This window comes from Mauremys mutica, chromosome 3, assembly GCF_020497125.1.
Source record: "Mauremys mutica isolate MM-2020 ecotype Southern chromosome 3, ASM2049712v1, whole genome shotgun sequence".
In the NCBI taxonomy this organism is placed as follows: Eukaryota; Metazoa; Chordata; order Testudines; family Geoemydidae; genus Mauremys; species Mauremys mutica.
This window is the reverse complement of record NC_059074.1, coordinates 59,023,452-59,036,093: the sequence shown is the minus strand read 5'-3', so window position 1 is coordinate 59,036,093 and position 12,642 is coordinate 59,023,452. Positions and strand designations below refer to the sequence as shown.

At 43.8% G+C, this 12,642-nt stretch overlaps 1 protein-coding gene across 2 annotated transcripts in view; it reads left to right on the top strand.

Moving 5' to 3' along the window:
- The window catches only part of SLC17A5 (solute carrier family 17 member 5), a 37,084-nt gene extending 25,500 nt beyond the window's left edge, over positions 1-11,584 (top strand). For both annotated transcript variants that reach the window (XM_045011886.1, XM_045011887.1), the window contains exons 10-11: positions 7,589-7,679; positions 9,866-11,584. In XM_045011886.1, the coding sequence (XP_044867821.1) occupies positions 7,589-7,679; positions 9,866-10,003 (229 nt within the window). In that variant the 3' untranslated portion in view covers positions 10,004-11,584. The remainder of the gene's footprint in view (positions 1-7,588; positions 7,680-9,865) is intronic.
- Positions 11,585-12,642: the final 1,058 nt, after the last annotated feature.

Here is a 12,642-nt window from a genome sequence, read left to right as displayed (position 1 = left end):
TTTGAAGGACATGCTGTATAAATTGGTTAGATGTTACTGTGTCATAAGCAGGCAGTATATAGTCACTGGCTATGAGCAGATCAATCCTGCAGGTCTCTTGCCCTGAATCATTGGCCTAGTATTTATTAACACACATACACACACTCTTACGCCACCATCTTTCTAGATGGCTGGCTGCCATATATATATACACCAAAAACGACATTAAAAATATTAGGATTGCAGACAGGTCTGGCTCCAGGTTTTCTGCCTTCCCAAGTGGCGGGGGAAAAAAAAAAGCCGATTGGCAGCACTTCGGTGGCAGGTCAATCATGCCGCTCCATTCTTCGGCGGCAGTTCAGCGGCGGGTCCTTCACTCCCTCTCTTCCTCTTCGGTGGCAGCTCAAAGAGGAAGAGAGGGACTGAGGGAACCGCCACTGAATTCCCGCCAAAGACCCGGACATGCCACCCCAATAGTGGACGGAGTGCAGCCCCTTTGTATTGGCCGCCAGCCCTGATTGCAAAGTAAGGCACTCAAGATAGGCAATGACAGAGTTAAGGTTGCCTCTACAGCCATAGTGCAGGCCTGTTGTATTATATGTGATCATGTCATTAAAGACTATACTGTCTTTTCCACAGGACCCCTGCCTCATTCGTTCCACAGAATGGACAGTGTTCACTTAATGAGCAGCTATTCAATATTTTGTTTTGTCCCCACTGTTAAGATCCCAGGCCTTATATTCAGCACACCATTCAAACCCTGCTCCAAAGACAGAATTGTTAATTTATTCATGGGCTTTTCTGTGGTGCTCATCAGTACAGTTTGAGTTTTTCACATACGCTAATGACTTTATCTTCGCAAAACTCCTGTGAGGTAGGGGCATGATATTACTCCATTTTACAGATGGAGAAGTAAGGCACAGAGATATAAGGTCTAAAGTATTTAAAAATTTTGAGGAGTCTGGACTCCTTGTTGTTTTTGTGGATACAGACTAACATGGATACCCCCTGATACTTAAAAATTTTGAGTACCCAATTAGAGGTACCTACGATCTGATTTTACAAAGAACTTGTCATTATATAGCATTTTGTATGTGGAAAGCACAATTCCTGTTGACTTCAATGTGAGTGCACAGCACTTCTGCAAATCGGATCCCAGGGTTACCCAAAAAATGGGAAATTAAGATCACAGTGAGTGACTGTGTGGAAAGTTTAGCTTAAGTGACTTGCCCAGCATCACACAGGTACTCTGTGGAAGAGGCAGGGATAGAATCCATGTATTAGGTGCAGCATTTAACTGCCTTAACCATGAGCCATTCTTTCTGTTTCTGCAATCCCCTTCCACAGTCACTACACACCTTCCAATTTCTGCAACAAGTGAGGCTAGGGTCCTGGAGACCAATCTCCTTCCCTACCCAATCCTGATTCATCCCCAGAGCAGGTCCATCCTGTGCAGTGAATAAGTCACAAGTCCTTTACAAAAAATATTATGTAATCAGATAATGAGAGACTGTATTATAGTGCACACAAGAGGGCCGAATTAAGGTTACACGGACATTCTTAATTCTGGCTTTGTCTAAGTTTTGAGTGTTTGACTTAGCAATTTCATGTTTTTTAATGTAGCTGTTGTATGTGTGACTTCCTAAGTTTTTTTAAGAAAAAGCAAACTGGAAAAAAACCCAAAGTACCATCATATTGACCCCCACCTGGGCCATCAGCAGGATTGGAACTGTTAGATCAATCACACAGATATCGGCCACTTGAGCTAATGGCGTAACAGAGAGTAATAGTAGTTTGTCATCCTCTACATAACCAGCGCTAGAGGGGGATGCCAGTAGGTTTCACAGATATCTGCTGGGAGCAGAGGAATTATCAGATTTAAGATACCTTGGGTTCCATTCTAGGCACAGTGGAGGGAGTGGTACTAATGGGTACAGAATCTTCTGTTCATTTTCCCCCCAAGCATGACCCTTTTCACCCTATCCCCTCCAACCTGTCTCTTTCTACCCCGGAATTCGTGTCCCAATCTCACTTCCTCACCTAGCCAGCCCCAGTCTCCATTCCTCAGGCTTCTGTTCCCAATCTCTTTGCCCAGCACATCCTATTCTCAGTTCTTTGGACTCTCCGGGTGAGTCTTGCCCACATGCTCAGGGTTTAGCTGATTGCCATATTTGGGGTCGGGAAGGAATTTTCCTCCAGGGCAGATTGGCAGAGGCCCTGGAGGTTTTTCGCCTTCCTCTGCAGCGTGGGGCCACAGGTCACTTGCTGGAGGATTCTCTGCAGCTTGGGGTCTTCAAACCACAATTTGAGAACTTCAGTAACTCAGACATAGGTTAGGGGTTTGTTACAGGAGTGGGTGGGTGAGATTCTGTGGCCTGCGTTGTGCAGGAGGTCAGACTAGATGATCATAATGGTCCCTTCTGACCTTAAAGTCTATGAGGTGTCTTTGCCCACTCAGTCCTACTTTTCCCCCACTCCCCATCCTGCTGAATATGCCCAGTGTAGATGGACTCTTCAGGAAATTTAGCTGCTATCTAAGAAGTCTTTAGTGAGCATGGGAAAACTGCTCTATTTACCCAAAGGTTATATTTGGTCAGATATTCCTAGGGGTGGCAAAATGTTCAGTCCAGAAGCAACAGCGCCACCACCCCCCGTTCACACTCTCTGGCCTGGTCTACACTACGCGTTTATACCGAATTTAGCAGCGTTAAACCGATTTAACCCTGCACCCATCCACACAACGAAGCCCTTTATATCGATATAAAGGGCTCTTAAAACCGATTTCTGTACTCCTCCCCGACGAGGGGAGTAGCGCTGAAATCGGTATTGCCATGTCAGATTAGGGTTAGTGTGGCCGCAATTCGACGGTATTGGCCTCCGGGTGGTATCCCACAGTGCACCATTGTGACCGCTCTGGAAAGCAATCTGAACTCTGATGCACTGGCCAGGTAGACAGGAAAAGCCCCCGCGAACTTTTGAATTTCATTTCCTGCTTGCCCAGCGTGGAGCGCTGATCAGCACGGGTGGCCATGCAGTCCCAAATCCAAAAAGAGCTCCAGCATGGACCATACGGGAGATACTGGATCTGATCGCTGTATGGGGAGACAAATCTGTTCTGTCAGAGCTCCGTTCCAGAAGACGAAATGCCAAAGCATTTGAAAAAATCTCCAGGCTATGATAGACAGAGGCCACAGCAGGGACTCAACACAGTGCTGTGTGACAACCGTAACACAAAGCCAAAGAATCAAATGGACGCTCATGGAGGGAGGGAGGCGGGACTGAGGACTCGAGCTATCCCACAGTTCCTGCTCTCTCCGAAAAGCATTTCCATTCTTGGCTGAGCTCCCAATGCCTGAAGGGTCAAAAACATTGTCGCCAGTGGTTCAGGGAATGTGTCGTCAATTTACACCCCCCCCCCCAAAGAAAAGGGAAAAAAATTGTTTCTCGCCTATTTTCAATGTCACCATATGTCTACTGGATGCTGCCGGTAGACGGGGTGCTGCAGCGCTAAACAGCAGCATCCTCTCCCCTCCCCTCCCCGGTGGCAGATGGTACGGTACAAAATTGCTGATAGCCGTCCTCGTCATCATCCTGTGAGTGCTGGCTGGCCTCGGTGAGGTTGGCCGGGGGCGCCTGGGCAAAAATGGGAATGACTCCCGGTCATTCCCTTCTTTAGTCTTTGTGTCTTGGAGATTCAGTCCTGGCAGATGGTGCAATAGTGCTGGTAACTGTCCTCATCATAGCAGCTGGAGGCTGAGCTCCTCTTCTCTTCCCCCGCCCCTTTCATGTCTAATGGAGATTCTGGACTATCATAGCAGCGGGAGGCTGTGCTCCTCCCACCCCCCCACCCTTTAATGAGTAATGGAAATGTCCTGCCTGGAACATCATAGCAGCTGGAGGCTGCCTCCCCCTCATTTTATCTCACTAAAAAGTCAGTGTTTCTTATTCCTGCATTCTTTATTACTTCATCACACAAATGGGGGGATAACTGCCACGGTAGCCCAGGAGTTGAGGGGGAGGAGGGAAGCAACGGGTGGGGTTGTTGCAGGGACACCCCCTAGAATGGCTTGCAGCTCATCATTTCTGCGGGATATCTGGGGCTCTGACCCGGAGCGGCTGTGCTCTCTGGTTCTCTAGTAGACTTGCCCCATATTCTAGGCAGGACTGACTCTATTTTTAGACAAAACATAAAGAAGGGAATGACCTGGGTAGTCATTCCCATTTTTGTCCATGCGTCCCCAGCCGACCTCAGCAAGGCCAGCCAGGAGCACCCATGACAACAGCAGACGGTACAATATGACTGGTAACCATCATCGCCAATTTCCAAAGCCGCAGACGGTGCAATAGGGCTGGTAACTGTCTCTGCTACCTTGCAAAGGCAAATGAATGCTGCTGTGTAGCACTGCAGTACCGCATCTGTCAGCAGCATCCAGTACACATACGGTGACAGTGAAAAAAGGCTAAACGGGCTCCCTGGTTACCATGCTATGGTGTCTGCCAGGGCAATCCAGAGAAAAAGGGCGCGAAATGATTGTCTGCCGTTGCTTTCACGGAGGAAGGATTGAGTGACGACATTTACCCAGAATCACCCGCAACACTGTTTTTGCTCCATCATGCATTGTGATCTCAACCCAGAATTCCAATGGACGGGGGAGACTGCGGGAACTATGGGATAGCTATGGGATAGCTACCCACAATTCAATGATCTGGAAATCGATGCTAGCCTCGGTACATGGACACACCGCCGAATTAATGTGCTTAGCGTGGCCGCGTGCACTCGACTTTATACAATCTGTTTTAAAAAACCGGTTTATGTAAAATCAGAATAATCCCGTAGTGTAGACGTACCCTCTCTCTCGCTGACACATTCCAATACCCTGCTGCAAAGCAGGGAAGCCCTAGCACTTTTCAAAGAAAAGTTTGCCAGAATTTTTTGACATGGGCAAAATGAGACCCAGGAAAAACAAGTCATGCTTGGAGACAGCTGAACCATTTGACTGAAATCTTCCAAAAAAAACTTCAGACTGAGGCAGACACCCGCCATAGAAGGGGGAGAAAATGAATTGTGGAATTACTGTGGGCATATAAAAGAACATAGTGATGAGCTTGTTGGCTATTACCAAAGGGCCTTTTGCTATTCAAAAAATTGTAACACACCAGAGCAGGAATTTGTATAATAAATTTAAGTTGCAGGAAATATTTCCATAAATGAACAAAAATGTTCATACCCAAGTAGAAAACATAAATTATAATATAAAAATGTAAGGGCGTCTCTTCCCAGGATGTTGTAAACATTCGAAATTATTGGGGAAGGGAAAAAATTGTCAGTGTGTGGAAAATATATTCACTTCTGGCTTCTTTCCTGAAGTGTTGGCTAATTCAACCAATTACAGTAATATATTTCCTTAATGATGATGATTCTTAATATCTCGCTCATCATAGACCCCTCATCTTGTTCCCATGGCTCTCTGATGCGCTGAATACACATATCTTGCCCTGTCTCCTCATTCTGCCCCTTACTTAATCCATGAGTCCATTGTATTCATGCATCCCCCTATTATGTTATAGAAGATCTTAGTCATTTGGACTGTCTTGCTTTGCAGATTTGTCACATTTAGCTTTCTGTTTCATGTTAGATTCTTCACATTGTACAGGGAGTTGCACCACGGTTATGTGCATCAGACTATGTGTTATCAAGTACACAACCCATGTCAGAAACACTAAAAATGAAAGACATTTAGCCAGGAATGAGTTGCAAATGCTTCTCTGGGGCCTAGATGAGCTTTGAAAGTGCATATTAATATTGTTGCTCTGCTTAAATGTTTTAAGGAAGAAATACTGCACGTTGGTCAATTAAGGGCTTCATAGTGTCTTGTTATATACACTTATCTGCCCCTAGAGGCTTTTACCCTTGGGCTCTATGAAGCTGAATGCCATATTAATTTTTATGCACTTTCAGGTTCCCAAAGGAGTGTGAATACATACCTTATTTAAAAGAAATAAGTATCACTTTAGTCAAAATTTCAAAGTTTGAAGTAAAATACAGTGCACTGCCTTAATAAAGCTTGGTAAGTGTGTTGACTTTAAATAAAAATCAGCCAATAGGCTCGATGCTTGAATGTGTAGCTCCCTTGTAAATGCTGTATTGAGAACACACACACACATGCTGCTAACCCCATCTGATTGTACGCATAGGTGCTGGAACAAGGGGTGCGTGGGGCGGGGGCAGCTTGAAGTGGTTTCCATTTTATACAGGGTTTACAGTTTGGTTCAATGGCTGTGAGCACCCCCACTATACAAAATGTTCCGAAACCCCTATTGTACATATGCATCATCGCCTTTTATCTCCAGTGTGAGATTCCTTCTGGATTCTCCTATTTCGGTAGGTAAAATGCCAGGCTGTGCGTATCTCTTTAGGAAGGCTATAGGTGCCATGGGGCGAAATACTGAAGTCAACAGGAATTCTGCCATTGTACTCAGGGGGGCCAGGATTTCATCCCATTTGTGTTAAATGGTGAGTTAAACCAATACAACTATTAGGAATATCTCCTTTCCCTTTTATTAGCTCATGGCCGATTTTAGTTAGTGGTTTTTATGTGGCTTCTGGGGGCAGCAAAACCAGCCTGCAGATCTTTCCCTGTTACCCCTTTCTGCTTCTGTGATCCCTTGAGCTCTGAACTGGAAGAATAAAGTTTTTAGTTCTAGTCTCACTTCTGCCACTGACTTGCTTTAATGTTCTGCACTTGTAGAGCATTTTGCAAACATGGTGTCCATATGCCTTGCAACATCCCTTTAAGAGGTAAATATATTCATTTTACAGGCACAGGGAGGAGAAATTGAGGCTCAAAGAGGTTAAGTGAGTTTCTTGAGATTACAGAGCAAGTCTGCATCTAAGTAAGACTGCTGCTGTGTGTGTTGAGAGCAGCACACCCTGGAATCCCAGAGAGATCCAAATGTCTGCAAATGGACTTGAAAAAGTAGGTGTGGCAACCAGAAAGATGGGTGGCCTAAGTTAAACCCACCCACCATTTGTGTGCTATAGCCATGACCCATACAAATCTGAAGGGAACAAATGGAGCATGTGTTCGAAAGCCTTTTGTTGGTGGAACTTATTCTTTGCAATAAAAGATAAATGGAGAAATCCTTAATGCCTCCTGTCTTATTAGCAGTGGCATCTGGATCTTCTTTGTTTATCCCACACGTCACCCTGTCATGCGCCACACACTACCCACCACCACCTTCCAACCCCTTTTTCTCCTCACCTCTTCAATGGATCCATTGGTTGGGGCTTACCAAAGAGGGCATGGCTTGGTGTAAGAGGCTGGGTGAGACTCTGCAGTTCACTGGTTTTGGCCTAGCTGAAAGGTGGCAACCCTGTAACTGGCCAGCATGAAGCACCTAAGCCAGTAACTCATTTTAAGGTGACACTGAGTTGCTCTTAAAATAAAGAAATGGGAGCCGTTCCCATGCAAGTACTAACTTGTCTTGGCTTTGTTTAGCTCATGTGAACTGACGAGACTACAGCTGAAGGTAGTTTGGCTCCTATAACAAACCGTTTAATCAAATATGGGAATAGGTTAATAAGCAGTGTGAACAATTTCTTCTACAGGTATGCTGGGATCCTGCTCGGAATCACAAATTCATTTGCCACCATCCCAGGAATGGTGGGGCCAGTCATTGCGAAAAGCCTGACTCATCATGTAAGACTGCTAGTTTGTTGTTTCACTGATAAAATTTCATTTGCCCTCTTCTAATGGACACTCTCCATTCTGAGATGCAGTTTTATATAAGGATAAAATGTGATGTATATGCTAGTCTTACTCTTAAGTTGTGATAAAGCTCTATGCCCTGGCTTTTATTTTGGTGGCTGTTATACTAGCAGTAAAATGTGAGATTGCATTTCAAAGAGCCACATAGGCCTTTAGCTATTTGACTGTCAATGACTTTGGCCTTGTCTTCACTAAGGGGGGGGGGGGAGGTGTGTGTATTTTAACACGTGTTAGTAGGTTGAGGTAAACACTGCCTTGGTTAGTTATGGAAGAATGATGACATTTGAATCCTGAATTAAAAACTTGTCAGGTAAACAAGGAAGGAACTCCTTTCAATTGTATTTATTTGTAATGTGTATCCTGGGATTTTAGTGTATATTATAAAACACTTTACAGTTCCTCAGAGACGTGATTTAGATACCCAATCTGAGACTTTTTATTCCCAGCACTACTTAGTCATAAAATGAGAAAAAATCAAGTACAGTAAAAGCTGTGTTATCTGGCACTTTACCAGCCGGAAAGCTCTATTAACTGGCATTTCTGATCTTCATTGAAAGTCTGGTTTACAGTCCAGTTGGCACGGCTCCCTACCTGGCTCCGCGCAGCTCCCTGGAAGCAGCAACATGTCCCTGCTGCTTCTAGGTGGAGGAATGGCTGGGAGGGGTTCCGAGAGCAGGAGGGGGGTGGGGTTGGGAAGGGGTGTGGAGTGCTGGTTCTGGGTGGTGCTCACCTCTGGCGGCTCGCCACGAGTGGCAACAAGTCCCTGCTGCTCCTAAGCAGAGGCGCAGCCAGGCGGCTCTGTGCACTGCCCTGGCTCCACAACTGCAGGGGCGGCGCCTGCAGGCGGAGGCAACATGCTGAGCCACCTAGTCATGCCTCCGCCTAGGAGCAGCAGGGACTTGTCGCTGCTTGCAGGGAGCCTCCCAAGGTGAACGCTGCCCAGATCCGGCATCCCGAAACCCCTCCCGCGCCCCAACTTCCTGCCCAGAGCTCCCCCTGCACCCCAACTCCCAGAGCCTGCACCCTCTCCCACACCTCAACCCCTAGCCCTGAGCCCCCTGCCACACCCAAACTCCCTCCCTCTTAGTTAACTGGAATTTTTCACTTACTGGCACCTCCCATTCTCCCAATGTGCCGGATAACAAAGCTTTTACTGTACATAACCAAAATTTTTTTCTTTTAGAATTATTGATAGAATTATTTAAGAATACTTTAGGGAGGGCAAGTGGGATGAGTGACTTTACTAGTACAATTGGTGAATTGAGTAACCTAGTAATAAATCGCTCCAACCGTTGCTTTGAAAAACACTGAAGTATTATTTAATGCTGTGGGTCCAAACAGATCAGCTTTGTCTGGACAGCTTAACAAAAATTCTCTTTTATACTGTTTAGTCTGGTGTTAATACATTCTCGTTCAGCTGCCCTTTTCCTTTCTTTACCAGTAAAGACACTTTGCAAGCTTGTTTGAATAGTCACCTGCTATTTTAAAGATGGCTTTTTAACCTTAAAACATCTACATATATGTAAACCTCAGTATTTATTTTTATTTTCTTAGAAAAGTATTAGCCAATGTCATTACTGCATCCTAGACTTTTTTTAGACTATAAACCTTCATCCTTGTTTCAGTGACATCCCTTCACTGCCAATAGTTAACTTCTCTGTGGGCCAAAATCTATCCAGGGCTGAAATGTTGATGTAAAACCCATAGCTGGAATAGTAATATAGTAACAAATAATAAAACTGATTACCCATAAAGCATAGGAAAGATTTGTGCTGCTCTGAAAACTGAATAGTCTTTTCCATTAGATTCATTTTCCATGCATTGGTTTAGCCCAAATACAATTTTGAGACAATACATTTGGACTTTGTTTCACTTTGTTAAATGACAAACTGGATGGAACAGCCCTTATCGCAATGTTAAATTGCATGGTTTTAAAATGCATTTGACTCATACTGCTATTTAAGTTAACGTTTTGTGTTTGTAATGCTTTTGATGTCAACATGAAACTGCACTGTGTAGAATTTTCATTTGACAAGAAAGAGCATGTCTTTTTAGCAACTCTTCATTCTAAGATACGATGCTGTAAACTGATTGCTTTTATTTTTTTCTCTTGGCAGAATACTGTGGGAGAATGGCAGACTGTTTTCTATATTGCTGCTTCTATTAACTTATTTGGAGCAATTTTCTTTGCATTATTTGGCAGTGGAGAAGTGCAGGACTGGGCAATCAATGGCCGCCACATGCATAGAAACTGAAGGAGTTATTGAGATATCAAGGCTATACTGAATCACTGTACTAAAGTCATGTGACCTGAAAAGTGCCTTTCATATTGGTGCCCAGAAAGCTACAAAAGCTTTTCAGTTTAACCATTTTATCTGTGTACTGTTTGTACTGGAAGTCACTTGACAGTGCATGTATGTTATTTCTGTAACAAGAAACTACTTAGCTCTAGTAGAATAGCCTCATGCTAGGACTTTATCAGATACTTGATCTAAAACCTAGAATTTTAAATCGGTGTGCTGGGCACTATTTTCTGCATCTCTTAATATTTTCTTAATTAAAACGGGTAGGAAGATGTCTATCATTGACAGGGCATAGGGGAGAGAAGGGATTATATGTGGTGTTGGGAGGAGGAGGAGGAATGGTATGTAATAAGGAACCTTTTTTTAATTTTTATGATGTTGTCATGCTTCTAGAATTTTAATGTCCAGGAACGTCCTGGTTTTCTAGAGGTTTTTATTATATTTTAATTTTTCTTTTTACCAATATTTTAATTGGTGTTATCGGGCTCTGTTCTACTACACACGTTTCCAATATGTAAATGTTTTATGTTCAAGAACATGGTTTCACAATTAATACAGAGTAATTAGAGAGCAAATTTACAACAAGCAGCTTACATATGAGGCAAACAGACAGAAGGAGTCTTTCCCCTCCCCCCGCCCCCCTTTCTCAGTGGGGTAAGATATTGACATTGACATACCATCCATTCAGTGTCCTGTGCATCGGCAAAGGAGTATGTCGCTGTGGTTTGAATTCTAAGCAATGTGAAGATTGCACTAGAAATGGAATGGCTGGATGTATGTATTAAAATGATTTTCAATCTGACAACCTTTTTTTTATGACCGTTAAGCATTCAAAGCAATGGAACTCTCAGATTCTTCTGCTCATGTTGTAAATTTGCCAGTAGAAATGTACTAAAATGAGGCCAGTGCAGAGAGTGAGGATAATACTTTTTAGTTCTCTTCTACAGTTACTCTAGCCCCGTTCACAGGTTAAAAATCAGAGAGATTGGAAAAAGAACCAGCACAACTTCATTTTTGGAAGTTGCCCCGGGCACTTGAGTCTGAGAGAATTGTGCTGTGAGTACAGAATTCACGCTTGGAGCTTTCTTTTACTATAAATGTACACATGGCTGCTACACACCCGATTAAACCCAATTATGAGTGAAAATTATAGTCTAGAAGGAATGGGTGATTGAAAATCAGAAGGACCCAACTTAGGGTATTCATCATGTAGCGCAGGTAAAAATCCCCTTTCCAAACATTCCTGGAGAGGAGCAGGTTGGTGCAGGACACTTTGCTTTGTTTTTTCTACCTACCAACACTACAAAAAGAGAAGCCTGGCACACCTGCTTACTGGTGCTCCGGGGGAGTCTGGCTGACTTCATTTCTAGGAAATGGCTACTGCTTCTCTTTACCAGCTTTAAGAACCGTTGTGTTTTCACCTGCATTGAAGTGTCATGTTGTCTTACTATGGAAGTATGTTAAAGCTGTGCTGCATCATCAATTTGTTTCTACAATAAATGGTGCCAGATTCATATGGAATTAATATTTGCACATGTGACTGTTACTGTAAATGATCACTTCCCAAAAATTAGAATTGTAGCCTCCAGTTAAACAGAGAATGTCCCAGCTGTGGGTGGTGGATGGATTAGGGGATTGTGAATGGGCTTCTGAACCTTTAACCACTGCAGCAGTTTCAAATCTAGCAGAGATGGGTGAGTACTGTCTGTATGAAAAGCGGTAGCTGCATTTTCTGTTCCCAAAGTAATTGGGCTTTTTTACTGGTCTCAGCAAAAATGGTGCCAAATAGTCCAAAGGATTGTGTGGACATAGACTGAACTAGCCACTACCCCTGCCACCTTGGGACCATGCTCCCGGTCAGAGGTGCGACAGGATGAGGAGAGGCTTGCATGGCCACTATGTTTGGTTGTTTTTTTTAATTGACTGTTCTGTAGACAGAGCTTTAGATTCCAGTGTTGTCAGTCTGGTACCTTGGTGACCACTAACACTGAATTTCCAGAAGAGAAATGGAATCAGAGTATTATTTTGTTTTTTTATCTGTGAGTTGAGACAGTAAACAGTAAATATATCCAATGTCACTGATTCTATTTGAGTTATCCAGGCCAGACTGAGGAGTCTTGGAATTTCTGATTTTCATACCTATTTTTTTCCTCTAATCTCATGCATAATTGACACAGGTGCTCTGTGTTCCATTTATTTTTAAGTGAAAAGCTTGGCTGGAAAGCAGGGACAAAAAATTACAGTAGGTCTCATGTTTATTTCTAGAAAGCAGACCAAGACTAGCTGGGATTCATAGAATCATAGAATCTCAGGGTTGGAAGGGACCTCAGGAGGTCATCTAGTCCAACCCCCTGCTCAAAGCAGGACCAAACCCAACTAAATCATCCCAGCCAGGGCTTTGTCAAGCCTGACCTTAAAAACCTCTAAGGAAGGAGATTCCACTACCTCCCTAGGTAACCCATTCCAGTTCTTCACCACCCTACTAGTGAAAAAGTTTTTCCTAATATCCAGCCTAAACCTCCCCCTCTACAACTTGAGACCATTACTCCTTGTTCTGTCATCTTCTACCACTGAGAACAGTCTAGATCCAT